This window comes from Aquila chrysaetos, chromosome 5, assembly GCF_900496995.4.
Source record: "Aquila chrysaetos chrysaetos chromosome 5, bAquChr1.4, whole genome shotgun sequence".
In the NCBI taxonomy this organism is placed as follows: Eukaryota; Metazoa; Chordata; class Aves; order Accipitriformes; family Accipitridae; genus Aquila; species Aquila chrysaetos.
In genome coordinates, this window is record NC_044008.1 from 37,594,026 (window position 1) to 37,618,470 (window position 24,445).

The 24,445-nt window shown below is 43.5% G+C and overlaps 1 protein-coding gene across 1 annotated transcript; it reads left to right on the forward strand.

Annotated features, from left to right (window-relative positions):
* Positions 1-19,476: 19,476 nt before the first annotated feature.
* LOC115341675 (olfactory receptor 12D2-like) lies at positions 19,477-22,110 on the forward strand. Its single transcript, XM_030015027.1, has 2 exons — positions 19,477-19,566; positions 21,085-22,110. The coding sequence occupies exon 2, from the start codon at positions 21,087-21,089 to the stop codon at positions 22,029-22,031; it is 945 nt and encodes a 314-aa protein (XP_029870887.1). The 5' UTR covers positions 19,477-19,566; positions 21,085-21,086; the 3' UTR covers positions 22,032-22,110.
* Positions 22,111-24,445: the final 2,335 nt, after the last annotated feature.

Consider the following 24,445-nt stretch of genomic DNA (forward strand, 5'->3'; position numbering starts at 1 on the left):
GAAGATAGACATACAAACTTCAAATAACCATTCTGTGTTTATTTTACATGGAAAGAAATGGATATCTCCAAAGGGCAGGTCACCTTAGCATAACAGTGGCATCTATGATGAGACAGGAGAATTTCACTTAGGATGGGCTGGATGTCTCTCAGTTAACTTCAGCATCTAAATGTCTATAGACATCTAAATGTCAGCCAGTCATCTCAGAATCACTTTATTTAATGATGAGAAATTTAGTGCAAGACAGAAGCACAATTTCTTTCCTTCTAAGATGGATATCCAAGGATGCCAGGATTGGCGATATCATTAATTATGAAGTGAGTATACAATGACCAAATTTTTGGATAGCTGGAATTAAGTGGAATTCCTTTAATTATTGGTGTTCTAAGCTAGGCGATATCGGGATCCTATGGCTTTCCACCTACTGGTTTGACTCAAGCAGAAGTGATCTACCTACATTATTTTCATTGTCAACCCTGCAAAAGTACAATCCAAACCTAAACAAGTTTAAATTAATAAAAGTGTTCATGCACTTGCATTTGTTTCATCAAATCATATAACATCCATATTCTGAGTTTTCATTTAAGATAAGCTCTGGGGAGTAAAAAGATGCTCAGCATACAAACAGCTGCCCACATAAAAGTGGCCGCCAGCATCTACACCTTGCTGCTTTTTTCCAGGAATTTATTATCTCATCAGATATGCTAACATAACTATTTGTCTGGGAAACTTCCTGGACTGTTTCAGACAAAATATACTTGACTGATTTTTGAAAGACACATAAAGAGAATAATAGAATTGTATTTTTTTTTTTCTGTGTTTACACCACTGGGATTGAGATAATGTGGCCCACAAGATCTGGAGTTTAGTTTTACTCTGCGAACTAAGGGTTAACATTTTCTCTTCAGGATTCACATGCATGAGATGAGAATATATATATATGTATAACAAAAAATTCCAAACCAATAATGAGAAATAAATTGCTTAGACTCCAATGAAGGTATCTGTGCGTCCAGTGGGATTGTGGCTTCCTTCCACAGATGAAGAAGGACTCTTGCTACCTACACAGCAGTCAAACTGTATCGTTAATAACGATAAAGTAGCTTAAGGTTTTCAAGTCTCTGGGTTTTCAGGATTTCTGAAAATGCCTTCTTCTTTTCCTTAGCAATGATGAAAGAGAAAATGAGATGAGAAAGTATAGAGACTGTGATTCATTTGTTCAACATATTTATCAGCAAAATAGGCAGCTACAGTTGCCAAAGTTTTCTGTAGACAATAGAAATAAGCAAGTATACTGTCAGTATAATTTATGGTTCTCCACCATAGACATCTAAAATAATACAAATCGCTGATGCCATGGAGGTTCCTATTTCTCTCGGATGAGTGAGTAATTCAGATGCAAAAATCTGCATTGCCAGTGCCTAAAGGTAGGTGGGATAGATTCTTCTTGTATAGCATAATAGCAGCTCCAGGCGCCAAGCAGAAAAACAAACCATAGAAACACACTTATGTTTTGGGTTTGCTGTAGGAACCAACTAAGAATGAGGAATAGAAATTGAAATATTACCTTATGTTACTAAAACTGGTAGAGTTTTCTCTCTCTTCAGTAGGGGCAATAATTCCAAAGGCAGAGAGGAAGAGAAATTATGAATAAAGACAAAAAAAGTAAAAAAACCCCACCCTTTGTTTTCCTCTGTAAGAGGCAGCATCTCCTCTGATTCCAAAGGCTCCTACAGCTAATGGGTGGAGGTATTTGAACTTTCATGTGCTCCCAGTAGGATGAGGTCTCCAGACAGCAACTTTCTGGTATGATGAAATCATATGTTAAATGATGGGTTTTTTTTATCCATGGCCTATATAAACATGCAGTATATTTTAGGGCATACTAGCAGTCTAAGTATAGTGTAAGCAAAGTTTTCTTCCACATGTTCAGAGTTGTATGAGTAAGTGATAAAAGTGTTAACAGTAATAATAGGATATTCTTTTATTCTTTTTCTTATCTAATTTACTAATATTAGGGGGAAAAAATGGAATTTGACATATGTTGATTTCCCAGTAGCTGAAGAGACTTTCAAGAGATCATAAAAAATACTTGCGTAGCAGTGGTGTTACGAATATAGAGCACTGCAATATGATACCAATGTATTACATAGCCCTAAATACGGCAAGCAATAGTACAATAACAGGTTATCTTATAGACACACACAGACACCCTTTTTTTTTTTTTAACTGCTTTTTCCACTTTATTCTGGAAATGGTAGATTTGGTAGTTGTCTGCTGGTCATCTGAAGTGCTCTCCATGATGGTGTGGTAACTCCGTGTAAGACACAGGTGAAAAATTAGGTGATGTAAATTCAAGACTGAAGTATTTAACACTTAATCAACTCCAGCATAGTCTAGGTTTGTATCCTGAGAAATCTGGAAAGACAAGTCAAACGAGTGGAACCAGAAGAAAGCTGTTGTACCAGTGCATCACAGTTGAGAAATATCACAGAGGAGCCATTAATATTCTGTTGCAAAAGGTTTGACTTGAGCCCCAGCTCCCTGACTGTATGCCATGAAAATCTTACCCTGCTTCTGGTCTGCCATGAGTTACGTGTTTTTTCTCATTTGTGTGAATTCTCTCATTCTCTCATTCTCTTCTTTGTATGAATGCAGATGTCTTAGGCATGTGTGGTGGCCTGTCTTTGGCCATCTGCCAGGCTCCCACCCAGCAGCTCTCTCCCCCTCCTCAACAGGATAGGACAGGGGCGAAAATGACATGAAAAAGCCCATGGGTCAAGGTAAAGACAGGGAGATCATGTACCAATTACTGTCACAGGCAAAACAAACTGGACTTGGGGAAAATTAATTTAATTTATTGCCAATTAAAATAGTTTGGATGGTGTGAAGCAAAGACAAAACCAAAACACCTAACCCCTACCTTCCCCCTTTTCCCCTGCTCAACTTCATTTCTTCATTCCCAAATCTTCTACATCTTCCCCCTTGGAGCAGTGCAGGAGGATGAGGAATGGAGGGTTATGGTCAGTTGATAATAGTTTGCCTCTGCTGCTCCTTCCTCCTCACACTTTCGCTGTGCTCCTGCGTGGGTCCTCTCTGGGGGCTGCAGTCCTTCAGGATAAACCTGCTCCAGCGTGGGCTTTCTGTGAGCTGCTGCTCCCCACTTCTAAAACCTGGCCACGTACACCCAATACACCAAGAATTGTATAATTGTCCTTTTGTATTTGTAGTAGAGTGCCTTTCTCTTTTTAATCTTTTTACCTTTTTAAGTATCACCTTTGGCATTTAAAGGGTAAAAATATCCTGCCACTTTCAGTTACTTTGGCAGATGTCCTGCAGAATGTGCATATACTACAGGTAATACACATCTTTGTCTCTCTGTATCATGGAATTGTCTACCAACCTGACTTACCTTCCTAAGACCTAAATGCTGTAGTAACCTCTTTCTTTTCTCAGAAGCATAACCTGTAGTAAAGCCTGGATGTATATTCTCTCCACTGACTATAAAAGCAGACTCAGATTTAGATTCCTACCTTTAGGATGATGTATTTAGGACTAATGGAATCCCATAGCTGAGTTCCCTTCACCAACAGGCACCAATCTCTTTCTTACCTGTGTGGAGTGGCACAGTTCAGCCTGATATGAATGCCTAAGATGCTTTAGATGAAATTGCCTGTGAAGACACATCTTTCTTTTGACTTTAGATGAAGCCTTCTTACATAACCAGCTAAAGCAAATAGCTTAACCTGAGACTAGCTGTGATGCAATATAAAGCTGAAACTCTTTCATTGCTTGGTGAATTACAGTAGTGAAAGAGCATTGCTAGAGAAAAAAGAGAATCACCCCAGCAGCAACAGCTTCAGACTCTATACCCCGAGGCCAGGAGCCTTCTAAGACAGCACAAACAGTTTGTCAGGGAGAGGGTCTTCACCTCTTTAAACAAGGTCAGCAGAGCAAGTGTTGCAAGGAGTCCACCCTATTGCTTTTCTCTCAGGCAATTTTCTTGTTTGAAGCTTCAGTAACTCACTGGCCTTTCACAGCTAACTTAAGAAGCTGATGCTGTTTGGAGCCTGTAGGAAGGGACAAGACCCTTGTACTAGAACTGACCGGCAACCAATGACTGAGTTTTAATTTTTGGCATTGTTACCCTTTAACTATTGTTATATGTTTCTTACTGAGCTAGTATAATCACTCCACCTTTGGAGGTATTCATGTGTTCAGATTAAAATGCTTAACAAGTAGCCATTTATATTTCAATTAATTGTTGACTGTTTGTAGTCATTACAGAGAGAAACAGGAATTCTAAAGGAATGATTATCTTATCCATGAGATAAATGCCAAGAAAATATATATTTCTCTCCACTAGTTACAGATTAATCCTTACTAGGTAAGAGGTGGATTTCTGCATTCTAGATTTCAAAGTCAGACATGAAGTGGTTATTTTAATATTAAATTAGAAGTTTGCATTATTTATTTCTGTCTGAATGCCTCCTTCTTGGAGGAGGGGCTGAGGTATTTTTTTTTATGAGTAGCAAAATCACCAAGACAGTATGGAGTTGTAAAGAGGGAGATGAATATATTAGCATAAATAAATTAGCAAAACATGAGCAAATGAGGCAACTAAATGCCTAAATGATGTTAGAAAACCTAAGTATTTTATCCTAGCTTTTTTTTCCAGATAAATATTTATGTCATTCATTGATACTAAACTAGAAGGAGCTGTGGACTCCCTTGAGGGTAGAGAGGCCTTACAGAGAGATCTGGATAGACTAGAGAGCTGGGCAATCACCAGCCATATGAAATTTAACAAGAGCAAGTTCAAGATTCTCCACCTGGGACAAGGTAATCCTGGTTATACATACAAACTGGGGGACGAGAGGCTGGAGAGCAGCCCCATGGAAAGAGAGCTGGGGGTCGTGTTGATGACAAGTTGAATACGAGTCAACAGTGTGCCCTGGCAGCCCAAAGGGCCAGCCGTGGCCTGGGGTGCATCAAGCACAGCATAGCTAGCTGGTTGAGGGAGGTGATCGTCCCACTCTACATTGTACTGGTGGGGCCCCACCTCAAGTACTGTGTGCAGTTCTGGGTGCCTCAATATAAGAAGGACGTCATACTGTTAAATCATGTCCAGAGGAGGGCAACCAAGATGATGAAAGGCCTCAAAGGCAAGACTTACCAGGAGCAGCTGAGATCACTTAGTTTGTTCAGCCTGGAGTAGAGAAGGCTGAGGGGTGACCTCATCGCAGTCTACAACTTCCTTAAGGGGGGCAGCAGAAGGGGAGGTGCTGATCTCCTCTCTCCGGTGACCAGCCATAGGACAGAGAAAATGGAATGAAGCTGCATCAGGGGAAGTTCAGACTGGACGTTAGGAAAAGGTTCTTCACTGAGGGGGTGGTCAGTCACTGGAACAGGCTCCCCAGGGAAGTGGTCACAGCACCAAGCCTGTCAGAGTTCGAGGAGTGTCTGGACAACAGTCTTAGTCATATGGTTTAGTTTTAGGCGGTCCTTCAAGGAGCAGGATTAGGATATGTTCCTGATGGCCATGTTCCTATTAGCCATGTTCCTTATGGCTCCTTTCTGACTTGAGACATTCTGTAATTCTATGATTCATTTTCAAAATGAACCTACCTCTGCTTCTTGAAAGGCCTTTTTTTATTATTTTGAAGATTATTTTCCTTAAAGGGAAAAAATAAACAGAAAATATTGTAATAATGCTAAAAATATAAAAATAAAATTAAAACATTAATGCTGAGTTCAAAAAATGTTTTGATATTACCAAATATCCTTTCTCCACTGGTTTGTTATTATTGTACTGGTTGTTTAAATCTGTTCTAGCTGGATCAGAACTTCCCACTACTCCTTGCTGGGGCATTTTATTCACTAGGCAAAAAAAACCCCCATAGTCATCTGCACATAAGTTAAAAGTGTATTTCTCTGGAAACCTCACAATATGTATTTAGGGGCAATCACAAATGGCTCTATAAAAATAATAAATAAAAAGATGTAAATCATGAGCAAATACATTGGTGTCAGCACGGGTAGCCTGGTGTGCAACTGGAACAAAGAAGAAGAGGAACAGACTGCTTGGGCTGAGTTAAGATATTATTCATGGACCTACAGCAGCATAAATGGCAGCACAGTCATCATTCACAAAGAAGGAGCAACATGTGGGAGATGATGCATCCTAGGTCCTCCTTGCTGTGTTATGCTCATGTTATTTTTCAATCTACAAGTGATTCCGTTTGCCCCTTTTGCATTATCTAGGAATGATAAGTTAAAATTGTGTAAATGACTTCATCAAGTATATGTGGAGCTGGGGAGACAATTCTAACATTGTCATGTTAGGGGAGATGAAACTGAACATTATAAAATTACCTTCTCAACAAGCTAGTAGACAAGAGGCTGAGAGCAGATATCTGAGAGCAGAGATTGTCTAGACCGAGATCCCTATTTAACCAGCACTCCTACTCTGGATGGCCTACACTGAATTACCTTTCTCAAGCATGCATGACCAGACACTACACACAGTCATCCCAGCAACTTCTAACTAGTGACTTGTACAGTGGTATCTCTACACTGCTCACCTTACAGGAAATTCCTTGCCTGGTATATGACTGTGGTACACCTGCCTGTTTTCCTGAAGTTTTATCTTTTGATTTCACAAATTTACAATTTTTTTTTCCCAGTCTCCTTGCTGCTGACAAAATGTTAATGCAAAATCAAACTGTGGTGACTGAGTTTCTTCTACTGGGACTTTCCAATGATCCCAGATTGCACCATTTCTGGTGGCTTTATTTATTTATCTAATGACACTGACTGGGAACGCATTTATTGTGCTGGTAATAAAAGTGGATGCTCAGCTTCAGTCTTCCATGTATTTCTGGGTCATCTAGCTTTTGCTGATATCTGTTACTCCATGGTGACTGCCCCAAAGATGCTGAAGAACTTCCTGGAAAAGGAGAAAAACATTTCTCTCAATGGCATTGTACAATTTTATAATTTTTTTTTTCTATCAGCTTGTGCAGAAGTATTTATGCTCTCAGCAATGGATTATGACCAATATGCATATGACCATATGACCAATATGCATATGACCAATATGCTTATGACCATATGCTTCCCTTTTCATTACACAAAGCTGTATCCAACTAATATCTGGGGCATGGGTGATGAGATTTTTATATGCTCTTCTAAACTGTATTCCTCTTTTCAGCTTAAGCTTCTGTGAACCCAATAAAATCAGTCATTTCAGCTGTGACCTTCCACTGTTACTGGACTTGTGCTGCACTAAGACTTTCATCAACTTTGATAGGCTTTTATAGACTAATCTTAATCCAATACAGCATCTTAACACCCATGTTAAACCTCTTATACTCTGAAAAACAAGACTGTGAAAGAGAGTTCGTTGAAAATGACAAAGAAATGCACGGTTTTCAAATAGCAGAAAACATGACTGAATTTAGTTCAAGTATAGAAGTATCAGTACAGAAAGTTCTTGTAACACAAATTGGCTCGTATATTTGGCATCCCATGTACTCTAATTAACTTTAAACCAACGCCTGTGATGGCCACACATCCCAGCAGAAGAGTCAAAGAATAAAACACACATACAGTTCTATATATCATTAAGGCCAATGGGTATTTCTCCTATTTAGTTGTACTGGCTTGGGCTGGGAATACAGTTAAGTTTCTTCATAGTAGCTCATATGGTTCTTTGTTTTGGATTTGTGATGAAAGCAGTGTTGATACCACACTGATGTTTTAGTTATTATTGCTGAACAGTGCTTACACAGCATCTGCTTCTCACGCTGCCCCACCAGCGAGTAGGGTGGGGGTGTGCAAGAAGCTGGGAGGGGACACAGCTGGGACAGCTGACGCCAACTGACCAAAGGGATATTACACACTATATGACATCATGGTCAGCAATAAAAACTGGAGAAGGAGGTTTGCTGGGGGCTGCCTTCGCTCAGGGACCGGCTGGGAATCGGTCAGCTGGTGGTGAACAATTGGGGACCTTTTGCATCACTTGTTTTTCTTGTTTTGCTTTTCTTTGGGTTGGTTTTGGGGTTGGATTTTTTCCCCCCTTTTTTTCCTCATGAAACTGTCTTTATCTCAACCCCCACATTTTTGCATTCTTACCCTTCCAATTGTCTCCCCCATCCCACTAGGAGGGATCATTTTACTGAAGTCAGAGTTTTGTAAAAGGATTAATAAAAATCTGTTACTGCGCGGTAGTATGATGATTTGTGTTAGGATATCTGGCTAACAGTTATTCACTTAGACAGGCAGTGATGAGAGGAACAATGGTGAGATGGGGAATACAACCAGCCTCATGCATCTGACTCAGCCACCCAAACACCATCAAAGGTGATTCAACATGTGAAACTATCTCCCAAGTGCTATACAAACTAAGGAGAACTGTTGCATAAAGGGGTATAAAACTTATTGTGGGTGTGTGCACATGGGGAGAAATTTGGAGAATGAACAAGAAAGTTTGGGATTTATACAGGTTTGCTTAGGGAAAGGGCCACAGCTGGAGTAAAGGCAGGGATGAAGGTGGATGAGGAAGGAAAAGCATGGGAAAATGAAGAGAGGGAAGACAGACCACATATAAGTGGGGTACTGGAGAGACTGAGGATCATCAGGGAGCCAGCAACTGAAGGGACAAAGAGCCTCGGGGACAGCTACTAGGTAGACCAAGGGTATGAGAGCCAGAGAGTAGATAGACCCTGGAAAGGGTAGAGGAATAGGCATGGGATGATAAGAGATGAGGTATAGGCTTGACACATGAGACGTGACAGCAATAAACTACTCATCAATGGTCAGATAAAGAAATGCAGACCTAGAGCTGGACAAAACTGGTTTCAGGGGTAATGAAGAGAACAAAGAACAAGTACCTAAGATATATGAAACAGGACACATACAGAAAATCTAGATGTAACATGGAGTTGCAGATGACTGAAGAAAGAGCAAAGCTTAAAAGCACGTTAGCAAACATACAAAAATGACTCCAGGTCAGGTTCAGGGAGGAAGAAACTAACAATATCAGCATCACTTCTCTGGGGCAAGGATTGTACATGCTGACAACCTGCTGTAACACCCTCACCAACAACACCAGACTGAAACCACTGACCTGAGGACCCAGTGGAGCAGTGTGAAGGTGAGCATAGCATCAGAAAAAGGATCAAAAACTAAGAAGTATGGATATATTTCAACTGTTCTATACTATTATTGAAACTTTTTCTGCATAGATTACATCCTTTTCTGTAATAATTAGATCTGAAATAATAACGATTCTTACATTAGACTGTTAAGATTTTGTATATAAGGTGTGCTCTGCCCATAAAAAGAGAGACCAGTTTTCCAAGTCCTTGCCAGAGTCTCAGAGAGAGACTACAGTACCCAAAACCACTGAGGGTGCTGAAAGCCCTAGGGAGCAACACAGATGAAGGCACAGAGGGCCCCACAAGCCTACACAGATATCCCCATGTCTGCCAACATCAGCAATTGGAAGAATTGGCACAATCCTGTTCCTGTCAAGAGAGAGATAACCAGGGTTGAGAGGATGAAGGTCAACAGGTTATATGCATGACATAGGTACACAGGCCATTTGTGAACAGTGGGCCAGGTCTTTATGGTCCTTTGACACTTGGAATCCCAATAGCAGTGGGATCTAGAGGGGCTGCATGCCACTGAAAATAGTTGCGACTGACAAGCAGGCCTTACAGATAAGACTGAGTGCTGTGACTTGAACTTCACTGGTAAGACTTGAAAGGATAGATTGCTAAGAGAGGAGAGGAGAGGAGAGGAGAGGAGAGGAGAGGAGAGGAGAGGAGAGGAGAGGAGAGGAGAGGAGAGGAGAGCAAGTAATTTACTTGAGAAATTCCAGATTTCCAGAATATTTTATCCCAGTTCTTTCAGAAATAGTATAGGATGCAGCTGTTACTGAAAGATGGTATTAACAAAAAAAAAGTTAATTTTGCATGTGGTTAAGCATAAAAGGTAAAGGTTAAAAACCTCAGAAACAGGATGCACAGACTGTAAGTAGATACTATACGTGTTTACCAAAAAGTAGTGTTATGATTGCAGGGGTGAGGGGAAAGAGCTCTCTGTGTTACACCAGTCTTTCAGAAGAGTGATATTCCAGTTAGAATACACAATAAATCCCCAAACCATGGTGCAGTTAGAGTACGTGCAAGGTAGAACACGTGTATCACATACGACCTTGCAAAAAAAAAAAGTGCAAAAAAGATGAGGAAATGAAATGACAAGTTCATGATAAAGGGATAGAAGAGCTGAATTAAATTCTTCATACTGTGCTAAACTAAACTACAGTGAAGCAGTTGGGAACATGGGTGCCAAACTTTTATATGTGAAACTTGATCCACATATGTAGATACCTTTGCTGCCAATTGAAAAGTCCCAATTTATGACCTGGTACCATGTATGAACACTAAAAAGAAAACAAAGATGTCCAGTGTATCTTTCCACTTAGCAAAAGCACTTAAGTTTGGATTCAGCTCCACACGGAAACCTCCAAACTTATGTGTCTTCAGCATAGGGACTGGATTGAATTGTCTAAACATAGATTTATAATACAATTCTTGACAACTTAAGGTATCCTACTTTTAACACAGGATGATGGATGTGACCCAGAACTTAAGATAATACCTTATCCTTCTGGAATGCTATTTAGAGCCCACCTGGGACGCTCCATAGGGCCTAAAATGTTTCTCTACACCTATGTATAGATAACTGAATACCAGTCCTAGACTGCCTCTATAAAAGAAGGAAAAACATAGGCACTTCCCACTGCCATCCCAGTTGTCTTGATAACTACTTCATACAGGATGATTGCTATCTGGAGTTGCTTGTAACTTTTGATTTTCTTAGGACATTTAAAGTGATGTCAGGTTCTTTGCAAGGTATGTCAGAGTTTGCATGACATTCAGGAATTAGTATGATAGGTTGGGATTTGCCTGGAGCTGTGCATTGCTAATGCTTTCTTTCCATATTTTTCTCTCTTGAGCCTTCTTCCTTGAAGAAATGTGGTTCTTAATGGGGCAATATGACTGCCTCAAAGTGTGCCACCAGGTATAAGTAACTCACTTGCTTGTACTTTGAAGCTGTACAGAAACAACATTTTGCCATGTACAGGCTGCTTTCTCTACCAACACCACGCTAAGGGGTGTCAGCATGGAATCTCCCTCTGGCTAGAGGGTCCTTGATTTCTATTCACTGGTGTATCAGTTGAAGAACAACTTACAGTGGATCTCTAAATTTCAGATGTCTAAGCTTTGGTGATAGGTCCTCAATCTTGAAATATTTGTTGAAAAACAAGCAGTGGAATGGAATCTGGTTTTCAGTTAATCTATTAATCTGTCTAACAATTCACAGCCTTCATCCCTCCATCCTAGGTGGGGTTGTTCCTCCCCAGGTGCAGGACTTTACACTTCCCCTTGTCGAGCTTCATGAGGTTCCAGTTGGCCCATTTTGCTAGTCTGTTGAGGTCCCTCCGGATGGCATCTTGACTCTCTGGTGCATCAGCCACTCCTCCCAGTTTTGTGTTAGCAGCAACTTTGCTGAGGCCCCATCATACAGATAATTAATTAAGTGTTGAACAGGATTGGACCCAGTACTGACCCCTGGGGTACAGTGCTAGTTACTGGCCTCCAACTAGACTTTGTGCCATGGATCACCACCCTCTGGGCCTGACCGTTCATCCAGTTTTCAATCCAGCTCACTGTACGTTCATCCAGCCCATACTTCATCAGCTTCTCTGTGAGGATCTTATGGAAGACAATGTCAAAAGCCATTCTGAAATTAAGGTAGACAGTATTATAGAATCACAGAATCACAAAATGGTTGAGGTTGGAAGGGACCTCTGGAGATCATCTGGTCCAACCCTCCCCTGCCCAAGCAGGACCACCTAGAGCCAGTTTCCCATGACTGTTTCCAGACTGCTTTTGAATATCTCTAAAGAGGGAGACTCCATAACGTCCCTGGGCAACCTGTACCAGTGCTCAGTCACCCTCACAGTAAAAAAGCATTTCCTGATGTTCAGAGAAAACCTCCTTTGTTTCAGTTTGTGCCCATTGACTCTAGTCCTGGCACTGGGCACTACTGGAAAGAGCCTAGCTCCATCTTCTTTACTCCCCCCATCAGGTGCTGATACACATTGATAAGATCCCCCTGAGCATTCTCTTCTCCGGGCTGAACAGTCTCAGCTCTCCCAGTCTTTCCTCATATGTGAGGTGCTCCAGTCCCTTCACGATCTCTTTATTGGACTCTTTCCAGTATGTCCATGTGTCATGACCCAGACTGGACAGACCAGGGAGTCGTGTTTAATTTGAAATTCCCTCGGGCTAAATTAAGGTGAAATGACACCAAACGATCAGTTAAAGATTTTATTCATGACAGAAGCAAACTGAACTGGGGAGGCGTGGTAGTAAGTGGCAGGGTTTCTCACAACAGGAATTGGCATAGGACTACTTCTGTAAACCGTGTAACCATATACATCAATTCAGGGAATAAGGAGATCCCTCCCCTTGAGTCACGAGGATCGGAGCAGACCCCCTTGCTTTCCAGACTCCTCCTCAGAGAAGGGCCCAGGGGCGGCTGGATCCACTCGTAGTCTCAGACTTGGTCAACGGTTTATGTCTTGAAACGGATGAGGTGTAGGGCTTGTGGAAAAGGAGAAAGGAAAGAGAGAAGAAGACAGAGAGAGAGAAAGGAAGAGAGAAAGACTTCACCGGTCCTGGGTCCAGCGTTGGTTCAGTCAGCCGAGGAGTCCAGTCAGCCGACGGGTCCAGTCCCGGTGGGCTTGTGCGCCCGGGGCTTCAGTTTGTGTCCTTTTATCATCCTTGCCCCTCCTTCGGGCGGGCACCTGAACTCTTCTGGCTAATGAGCAGTTTGTGAGCCTTTGGGCTTGGGGGTCGTTTGTGGAGTAACTTCTCCTTCCCTGCAGACTTGACCATTGTTTGATCTTTGTATCAGAACAGCTTATCAGAACAGGGAGCTGCGCACCCTCCAGCGTGCCCTCTCCCTCCTCTTGCTGCTGTCTGAGCTGATGGGCTTTTCACCTTGGTTCCTTGCTGTACAGTGTTTGCCTTTAAGCAGAACTTGCCCCACCACAATGTTTGAGACGTTAACTTTTTCAGTCTCTCACACCATGTCTCTCTTTTACTGAGGGGCCCGGAACTGAACACAGCTCTCCAGATGCAGTCTCACCAGTGCTGAGTAGAAGGGAAGGATTACATCCTTCTAATTCAGCCCAGGATACCATTCACCTTCATTGCAGCAAGTGCAAAGAAGGGCATATCTAACTGCTCTCCATTTGTCTACCAAACCAGTCCTTTCATCACAGAAGTTCATTAGGTTGGTGAAGCATGATTTCCCCTTGGTGAAGCTATGCTGGCTACTCCTGATGATCACATTCGTGTGCTTCATGTGCCTGGAAATGGTTCACAGGATTAGTTGCTCCATCACCTTCCCAGAGACCAAGGTGAGGCCGACCAACCTGTAGTTCTCTGGGTCCTCCTTCTCACACTTTTCAAGGACAGAAGTGACATTTGCTTTCCTTCAGTCCTCAGGCATCTCTCCCAATCACCATGATCATTCAAAGGTTATTGAGAGTGGCCTCACAATGACATCAGCCAGCTCCCTCAGCACACATCGGAGCATGCCATCAGTGGTCACGGACTTATGCATGACTGGTGTTCCCTGACCTGCTCTTCTTTCACCATGGATATGCCATCCTTGCTTCAAACTCTCTCCCTGATCTCTTGGGCCTGGGATTCCTGAAGCCTGGTCTTGCTACTAAAGACCAAGGCAAAGGAGGCATTCAGTACATCAACCTTTTGCATATCCTGTATCACCAGATCTCCCAACTCATTCAGCAATGGGCCCACATTTTTCTAGTCTGCCTTTTGTCACCTATGTACTTACAGAAGCACTTCTTGCTGTCTTTGACATCCCTGGCCAGATTTAATTCCATTTCAGCTTTGGCTGTCACAACTGCATCTCTGCATGCTCAGACAGGGCATGAATATTTGAAAAATAATAATTCTTAATTACCTCATGCACTTTCATCATGCAAATCACCAGCCAGATGCTTTAGGGAATATACCTGTGGCCAATCAAAAAACTCCCACCCATGCACATGCATGCACGCACATGCACCATACATTGGAGGAATGCTCTGAAAAGGCAAGGAGAGGCTAGGAGCCCTTGAGGCTCAGGGAGGATAATGGAACAACTGTTCACAGCTGTTTCAAAAGAAACCAAAATCATCTCAATATGAAAGGAAACTGGAGGGTATGCTTTTATTATTGGGGGAGGGGGCAGGGAACAAGCAAAAACTGTAACAACCAATTGTACTTAAAGAAATGCAGACCTAGAGCAGGGCAAAAATCATTCTGGGGTTATGCTTACTGTTAAAGTAACATAACCTGTGTATTTATTAGGGTGGAAGCAAGCTTTGCCAGGCCCAGCAGTGTCACAAGCGAGAGCTGGACGAGCTGAACACATGTATGTTCAGCCGCACGGCTGCAGACCCTGACCTGTCAGGGACACTTCTGCCTGACCTAAGTCCCCAAAGTGGACTGTTCTCCAAAAGAACTGTTCTCCAGAAGAACTGTGGCATGGGGACAGCCCACACTGCAGCAGGTTTATCCTGAAGGACTGCAGACCCAGAGAGGACACACACCGGAGCAGGGGAAAAGCGTGAGGAGGAAGGAGCAGCAGAGGCAAACTGTTATGAACTGACCACAGCCCCCCATTCCTCATATCCCCTGCGCAGGTTGGGGCTGGGGGGAGGTAGAAGATTTGGGAATGAAGGAGTGAAGTTGAGCCTGGGAAGATTGGTTGGATTTGGGGAATAAGAAACAGAAAAAATGGGAAATAAAAAGAAACATATGAGGTAGAAGAATGAAATATTTTAATGCAGTGTGGGTTAGATAAGTGGAAAGGTTTGAGTAGGCTATAGAAGTGAAACAATGTGTGAAAGGGATGGTCAGGTGTATCAGATAAGGTTGGACCTGAGCATGATGCAGTTGGTATGGAATAAAGGGTGGAGATTGTACCCGTGTCTGTCTGGGATGGAGTCAACTTTCTTCACAGCAGCCCGTATGGTGTGTGCTTTGCATTTGTGGCTCAAACACCAATGTTTTGGCTATTGCTGGACAGTGCTTGTACAGAGTCAAGTCTTTCTCTCCAGTCCCACCCCCCACAAAGACCGGTAGGCTGGGGGTAGGGAAGAGGCTGGGAGGGGACACAGCCAGGACAGCTGACTCAAACTGCCCAAGGGGATATTCCGCACCATATGATGTTTTTCTCAGCAATAAAAGCTCAGGGAATGGAGGAGGAAGGGCGCATGTTCATGGTTAAGGTCTTTGTCTTCACAAGCAACAGTTAGGCATGCTGAGCCCCTGCTTCCTAGGAAGTGGCTGATCATCTGCCTGACAATGGGAGGTAGTGAATTAATTCCTTCTTTGCTTGTGTGTACAGCTTTTGCTCTCCATATTAAACTGTCATTACCTTCATCCACGAGTCTTTCCACTTCCCTTTGATTTTCTCTCCACAGGAGAGGGGAGTGGGCAAGAGGTAGGATGCTTGTACAGTTGCAGAAAACTTAAGAATACACTGAGTCGCTTGGCATTTTGCAGTTAACCCACTCCCTCATACAAACAGTTTTCCACTTCTTCTGCTGGGTTAAGTAAATACCTTGCGCTTGTATAAACATGTCTTCAGTTGAAACGTATACTCCCAAAGCTCCTGTTTGTGGTGTTATGCTGGCGTGGGGCCTGAAGTCACCGCGTGCCACACCCCCCGGCACTCTGCTTCTCATTTGGACAGTGTGAATTTCTCCCTCGAACATAGTGAGTAGTCATGGGCCATTAAACAAAGCTAGGAAAAGCAGTGTAGATGTATCCTGTACAGTGAAAAAATTAAACACTGTTGTAAGGATATGTGGAAGGGCAGTGCCTGCTCCTTTAGGGGTACCTGGTCAAGGACTTTCTTCAATGCAACAAGGGATGATAAGAAAGGGAGGAAGCGATGAATGAGAACTTACAGGGACACAAATCTGACCAACAAATGATAAGGGAGGCGGTGAGGAGAACCAAATCTGGTCAATCAATGACCCAATGAAGGGGAAACAGGGAGGAACAAAGGGAGGGTAGACAGAAAAGGGTATAAAGTGGGCTGGTCACATGTAAAACAGGGCCCGTCAGTGCACTTGTCTGGCTGAGGCCTGCGCCCCATCTCCGCAGTTTGTCCCATCACCTTATATCTTCTTATTAAATCTTTTCTCAGCTACTGGTGGGACCTGTGCGTCTGTGAGTGAAAATTGGTACCAGCTACTGGAGTCAGACCGGGGGTGTGGATGCCCTGCAGCCTGTGGTGTCAGCTACTGGACCGAGGCGGGTCATAGAAGGAGCATAACCAAAACTGTCTTACTGTTAGAGTGGTATGTAGGACAGCCAAGTCTCTGTATTGCTCCCACATCTTGTGTGGGCGGCTGTTTTTCTTCAGAAAAAATACCAGGAACCCTTGGGGTGATGACTGACTCCCCTGGCTCAAACAAGAAAGGAAGTGCACAGAAGGTGGAAACAGGGACAGGCAAATCAGAAGGAATATGGACCACGCAGGGGTGGAGTTAGGAAGGCCAACACTCAGCTGGAGTTGGAACTAATAAGGTATTGGAAGGGCAAGAAGAATTGTTTCTAGAAGTACATTGACAGAAAAAGGAAGGCTAAGGAAAATGTAAGTCCACTGGTCAATGGGCAGCAGACCTCGTGACCCAGGACGTTGAAAAGGCTGGGGTATGCAATACCTTTTTTGCCTTACATTTCACCGATAACATCTGCCTTCAGGGTTCCCAGTTCCTTAAGCCTATTAGCAGAGCATGTGGGAGTAAAGCAGCATGAGCAGGATAAGAAGACACAGTTAGAGCACTTGGGTCAACTGTACATATAAAAGTTCAGGAGACTGGATGGCAAGCACCCAAGGGTGTTGAAGGCACTGGTTGATGCCCCTGCAAGTTCACTCTCTTTTGTCTTTGAAAGGTCGTGGTGACCACAGGAGGTCCTGATGCCTGGAAAAAGGCAAACGTCACACCCCTCTTCAAGAAAGGCAAGAAGGAGGAGCTGAGGAACTACAGTCTCACCTCAGTACCTGCAAAGGTGATGGAATAAATCCTTCTGGTAGTCATTTTGAGGTACGCAAAGGACAGGAAGGTGGTTGGGAACAGCCACCATGATTACAACAAAGGCAAATCAGGCCCGATCAATCTGACTGACTTCTACGATGAGATGACTGTCTGGATAGACAGGGGAGGGCAGTGGATGTTGTATACCTTAACTCGAGCAAGGCCTTCGGTACAATCTCCTACAGACTCCTTAGATCTAAATTTGGAAGATACGCACTGGGCAAGTGGCCAATAATGTCAATGGTCAGGATTGCCAGGCTCAAATGCCTATGTGGTAGGAAGCCCTGCTAGCAGCCAGTTACTAGTGGTCTTTCTCAGGGATCAGTACTGTGACTACTACCGTTTAATTTCTTTATTAACAGCCTGAATAGCACACTCTCAGCATGTTTGCTGATGCTTCCAAACTGGAAGAAGTGGTGATGCACTGGAGGGAAGAGCCTGTCTTCGGGGAGGACACTGACAGGCCAGAAAAATGGTCAGGCTGCAACTTCATGAAGTTCAACAAAAGCAAATGAAAACTTGTACATCTGGGAAGAAAGGAATGATCTCAGGCCACAGGGCAGGCCAGGGGATGACTGGGTAGAAAGCAGCTTTGCAGAAAAAGCAACTTTTGGGAGTTAGGTGGACAAGAAGTCAAATGTGTGCCAGCAGTGTGCCCTTGCTGCAAGGAAGCCCTTGTTGCAAGGAATGCATCTTGGGCTGCATTGGCAAGAGCACAGGCATCCGGTGGAGTGGAGCGATCCTTCCCCTCTCTTTGGCACTTCTGAGATCACAGCTGGAAGAATGTGTCCAATGTTGGACTGCCCAGTACTGGAAAGACGTTGCCTAGTGGAGCGAGTCCAGTGGAGGGACACCAGGGCGATTAGTGGTCTGACACACCTCAAGGACAAGGAGGGGCTGGGAGACTGAATTTCTTCATCCTTGTCCCGTCCTAGGGGAAGGAGATCATATTGCTGTCTGCAGCTACTTAGTGTGGGGGTGGATTCTCCTAGAGAAAATGGGGGCAAATATTTCTCAGAGGAGCACGGTGATAAGATGAGAGGTGATGCGCGCAAGTCGGAACATGGGGAATTTGGATTAGATACTAGGGAATACTTTTTCACCTTTAGGGTACTCAGACTTGGAACAGGCTGCCCAGAGAGTTTGCCTAAATATCCTTGAAGTTGTTGAAAACTTAACTGGACAGGAGCCTATCCAGTTAGCCTGCTTTGAGCGGGGGAAGGACCGGAGACTGCAGAGGTTTCTTCCAACCTACATTATTTTGTGGGTCTACAAAACTGCTGAACATACTGGGTTTTCAAACCCACGATCAGGCTGGAGCTGAGCTACCAGGAGCTTTATAGAGGAAATGTTAAAGCCACCTGCCTAGAAAGAGGCATCTGTGTGATTCAAAATTTCCTGCGGGACTTACACACCGACATCTGAACTATACTAGGTTTCACAAAATCTAGTATTTGAAAGAGATTTAGGAAATGTTGCCTAAACACTCCTCCAGTTCAGCTGAGTTTGCACAACTCATGCCTCTATTGCCAGTAGAAATTTCAGCCATAAACTCTGTGCACCAAGGTGGCGATACCCGTGTTTCATTTTTTCCTTTTTTTTTTTTTTTTTTTTTTGGGGGGGGGGGGGGGGGGCGCGCGCACGGGGGGCAGGGCACGGCAGAGGGGTTGGTTTGTTTGTTTGGGGTTGTTTTTCATTTTTTGTCTTCTGTTTTGCAGGTGGCTCATTATGCATTATGTTTAGGGAACACTTTGTTCGTTGCTGTGCAATTCACCATTGATTCACAAATCTCATCTCGGGAGACTGATCAAAGCAATAGGAAATTTACTTCCCATGTGATGTTGTTGGTTTGTGATTTTTGCACATTCTGGACATGATAAAAAGACTTTTTCCACTCTCTAACTAGGTCATCAGAGATTTCTGGTACAGTTTGCAAAGCTTCCTCCTTGCATCCTACCTACCTGGAATAACTACAACCCCTTGGGAACTTGCAGTAGTCCTTTTCATCACACCTGAAGTATTAATCTCTCAGCTAGAAGAATGCCAAGTAGATACGGAAGACAAAAGGGGAACAGAAATTCTCAGTCTTTTAACCCCACAAAATAAATTGTTTTGTCCTCAGCTTTGCTTTCTGGCTCACTATCAGAGGGCCCTACTACCATGAGAAAAATGCTGCTTGCTAGTGAGGTGAGGTTTGTGCAGAATTATCTTTTCTTTATTACGTAATCTATATAGTTGAAAAAATTGGCAAGCTTCAGCATGCAAAGTCTTTTCTTTGCATTTGCGTTTAAGCGAGAGTCTTAAAACTGGAATTGCACCTATACCTCTTCAAATGCAGGTGACGGACTAAAATTTTGGTAAGTCTATAAGGCTATATTATCAAACCTAATGTTTCCAACAGAGTTTGTTCAAGGATCAGACTAGAAGTATTTTCAGAGAAATATGATCAGGTTTTTAGGGTGGACGCATGTGTGCATAGATTACCTTTAGGCTACGTGCTCATGTTCTTTTATCATGAAATCAGTTTTCTGTTTGTTTACTGTTTTCATGCTGAAATAATAAGCCAAAGAAGTATGAGAAAAAGAGTGACTGGGCTGGAGATATATGATAATGACTTTCAAAAATCACCTGTTTTCAATAAAAGTATGTAGTACAATGGAACGGACAAGAAAGACTATGAAAGGTGTCTATATGTGTTTTAACCTCTTTACAAGAAATATTTTGGAAGTAGTTATTCTTACATTAGTTGTATTCATCAGTATTAATCCCCACTGCATTGAATGTACAGAGGAGACTACTCATCTTGTAGAATTTGCAGTCTATATTGTCAGCTAGAAATACCTGTGCCTACCTGTCCTAGTAAAATAATCTCGGGACTTTGTTCTTTATTGTATGTGGTTGGGACTTACCTGTAGCGATAAACAAACTTACCCGAAACAGAGAAAAAGTGAAAGCATGTGCTTACTCATCTGCATTTTAGAAGACTAGCGATACTGACAGAACTGATCATATTGTCTCAGTGGGGCAGTACAATCAGCTTTTAGTGGGATGAGCCAATTTGTCTGGAACTTGCACCAGCTAACTTGGCTCCTGCAAATTCAGTCATGGAATCATGCACTCATGCAAATCACAGTGTTGTAGGAGACGAGATGCTGGCTTTTGTCCCATTCATCTGCTGCTGCTCAACAAAAAGACATTCTTTGGGCAAAGTATACAGTCCAATAACAAAAACAGTTTGTGATCCCATGCTAAGGCATCCTCTGCCTTTAGTCTCAGCAACATACAAAAGAAATGCTGATGATTGTATGGTACCTTGGAACACCTTCTGGTGGCTGTTGATAAAAAAATGGAAATTGTGCAATTTTTAAGATCAAAGAACTGTCCAGAAGAGATGGTAAGCATTAGAAATGTGAGAGTTGAAATTGGCTTAATGAAATGTAGGCGTAACAGTAGAAAGAAAGCATCAGGAGTGATTCACATCACGAGCTAGAAGCTTTATTGATAAGATTAAAGGTTGTAGCAGGAAGTTACAGATGAGCAGAACTGAAATATGAACGTGGCTGAAGGTGAAGAAGCAGCAATCTTACATATTCTGCTGTTATGCATAGATGGAAGTTTTAATTTTAATATTTTCCGCTCTGTAGTGTTTTACTCTGTTGTAGACAGAAAGCACAAGACTACATTAAAGTTCTTTTCGTCCGTGTTAATTCCTTGAGCTTCTATGCAGCTTTTATGTTTGGTTACATGTGTTACGTTTTGCTCCTTTCTGCATTTGTTTGTATTAAAATAGCACAGAAACAAACGAGTTTTGTAATACTGTTACTCCTCACAGCTGTGGAACCTTGACATTGTGCCTTTGCTTCTTATTGTTCTAGCAATGCTGAACGAGACAGAGGTCATCAGTGAGTTCATCCTTTTGGGCCTCACCGATATCCAGGGCCTGCAGCACTTTTTCTTCATCTCCTTTCTCTTGCTCTACTTGACCAGTCTTCTGGGAAATGGTGCCATTGTGACCATGGTGATAACTGAGCCCCGGCTCCACACACCGATGTACTTCTTCCTGGGGAACCTGTCCTGCCTGGACATTTTCTATTCCACAGTCACTGTTCCCAAGATGTTGGCTGGCTTTCTCTTTGGGCATCAGCCCATCTCTTTTGGTGGGTGCTTGGCCCAGCTCCACTTCTTCCACTTCCTGGGCAGTACTGAGGCTGTGCTCCTGGCCACCATGGCCTATGATCGCTACGTGGCCATTTGCAACCCTTTGCGCTATGCCCTTGTCATGAGCCCACGGACTTGTCTGCTGCTGGCTGTGGCCAGCTGGTCCACTGGTTTTGTACATGCCATGATGCACTCAGTCATGACCTCTCAATTGAGTTTCTGTGGCCACAACCACATTCATCACGTCTTCTGTGACATCAAGCCACTGTTGAATTTGGCTTGCAGTAGCACCAGCCTCAACATGACCCTCCTCAATGTTGTCACCACAGCTATTGCTCTAGGGCCCTTCACTCTCATAGTCCTCTCCTACCTCTACATCATCTCCTTCGCCTTCCGGAAAGTCCGGTCCCAGGAAGGAAGATGGAAGCCCTTCTCCACCTGTGCCTCCCACCTCACCATTGTGGCACTGTTGTACATACCAGTGCTCTTCAATTATACACCACCCTCCTCAGGAAGCTCCTCTAAAAGGGATGTGCAAGTGTCTCTCATGTATAGTGCTGTCACCCCAGCTCTGAACCCCTTGATCTACACTCTTAGGAACCAGGAGGTGAGATCTGCCCTGAAAAAAACGGTAGGGAGAAAAATCTTCCCTGGAGGAAAGTGACTAAATCAAGGAGAAGGCTCAGAATGTGGTTACTCCACCTCTCACATTTATAAGGAAAGAGGCCCAAAGGACACCGTACTGCAAGAGACTGAAAAACTACTGATTATCTCGTGTAGTTTAACACATTTAGAAGTTAATTGCGTAGATCTAACTCAGGGAAGATGTTCAAGGACTTGATGCTTCTTCCATCATTTTTAGATGTCTTGTGGTACCCCATCTGGTCTCCGGCTTCCAGTACAGAAGCATGTGTGTCTCCTGCGGGACTTGAGGCACAGCTGACAGCCCTGTGCAGTTGTCCTGGATAATCTAAGGTATTAAATGATTACTTGATGGCTATGTTTAGGCAGCTGAATGACTCTCCTGTCATTCTGACCTTCTGTACAGCCGAAGAGAACTAGCATGTGTTACATTCTGGGTTCACAAAGCCTGAGAATGATATTGTCAACATTTGACTCGAGTCAACCCTCTGGCAGGATCTGTTTCTTTCCACTAAGTTTGGCCATTTCTCACATTACTCTGTGAGAGACTGAAAGAGTTAACGTCTCAAACATTGTGGTGGGGCAAGTTCTGCTTAAAGACAAACACTGTACAGCAAGGAACCAAGGTGAAAAGCCCATCAGCTCAGACAGCAGCAAGAGGAGGGAGAGGGCACGCTGGAGGGTGCGCAGCTCCCTGTTCTGATAAGCTGTTCTGATACAAAGATCAAACAATGGTCAAGTCTGCAGGGAAGGAGAAGTTACTCCACAAACGACCCCCAGGCCCAAAGGCTCACAAACTGCTCATTAGCCAGAAGAGTTCAGGTGCCCGCCCGAAGGAGGGGCAAGGATGATAAAAGGACACAAACTGAAGCCCCGGGCGCACAAGCCCACCGGGACTGGACCCGTCGGCTGACTGGACTCCTCGGCTGACTGAACCAACGCTGGACCCAGGACCGGTGAAGTCTTTCTCTCTTCCTTTCTCTCTCTCTGTCTTCTTCTCTCTTTCCTTTCTCCTTTTCCACAAGCCCTACACCTCATCCGTTTCAAGACATAAACCGTTGACCAAGTCTGAGACTACGAGTGGATCCAGCCGCCCCTGGGCCCTTCTCTGAGGAGGAGTCTGGAAAGCAAGGGGGTCTGCTCCGATCCTCGTGACTCAAGGGGAGGGATCTCCTTATTCCCTGAATTGATGTATATGGTTACACGGTTTACAGAAGTAGTCCTATGCCAATTCCTGTTGTGAGAAACCCTGCCACTTACTACCACGCCTCCCCAGTTCAGTTTGCTTCTGTCATGAATAAAATCTTTAACTGATCGTTTGGTGTCATTTCACCTTAATTTAGCCCGAGGGAATTTCAAATTAAACACGACTCCCTGGTCTGTCCAGTCTGGGTCGTGACACACTCCTCCTTAACCACTCATGCACCCCAGCCACCCTTCACAGAGCTCTCTAGCTTTTGGTATCCACCATGACCAGCAGTGTCTCATGTCTTGTCTAGTAGTTTTCCACATCCTGTTCAGTTAGCTGAGCCTCAAGCAAGGGAGGGCCCACTCAGTGGTCTGCATACCGAAGCAGATCAGTGTCCAAAGGTGGAGTAACCACTTTCCAGAGGTGCTATTAAAGGGATCTAGGTAGCAGGCTTGGACTTTGGGTGAAGGCAAGGTTTGGCTTCTTTCACCAAAATAGCCTTCCAGAAGTATTTAATCTCTCCTTTGTTTTCTGACACCTGCACTCAGCCCCTTCCTATAACCTTGGGAATGAAACACTTACCCTCAGCATCACAGTATGTACAAAATCATTACTCTGAAAAGCTGCATTACACCATTCATTCTATTTTGGGTGCTTCGAATGGAAAAGCAACACCCAGAAAAAAGAAGTATTATGTCTGAGACACACAGGAATGTCACACAGGGCCAAGAGGAGACTTGGGCCGAGAGCTATGCAGTGTCAGCACAAGTCCCCATTAGGACGCTAGCCACCACCACCAGGTAATGTGTGTGACTCTGTAGTCCTGAAAGCTAGGGATCACGCCCTGAGGCAGAGGCATTTATCTTTGTAGGAACTATTAACTTCTGCATCAAATTTAATCATCAGGGCACCCAGTGTAAATCTCTCTATGGAGGGAGGCAGGCACGCACTTCTAGATCATGTCTGATTTCATCCTGATGCAGCAGACAAAGAGCAATCGGCTGAGTTGTCTTCCAGAAGTTCCGGTTTCTGCTGATTAGAAGTGGAGTTCTGGTGACCGATTTCAGCTGCAAAAATCTCATTTTACTTCTCCCTATATGTGTTACATGAAGGTCTGAGAATTTTTTAAAAATTTTTAAAAATGTTTTTAAATTCTCTTTGAGGAGGATTCATCCTGTTGTGCTTGACACCTCTCTGAGGAGGAGAGGAAGTAAATTGCAGGTATGCCTATCCTTCTCCACCAACTA

Excerpts from the sequence above, each read along its gene's own strand:
- LOC115341675 (XM_030015027.1), top strand. The coding sequence starts at position 21,087 with ATGCTGAACGAGACAGAGGTCATCAGTGAGTTCATCCTTTTGGGCCTC.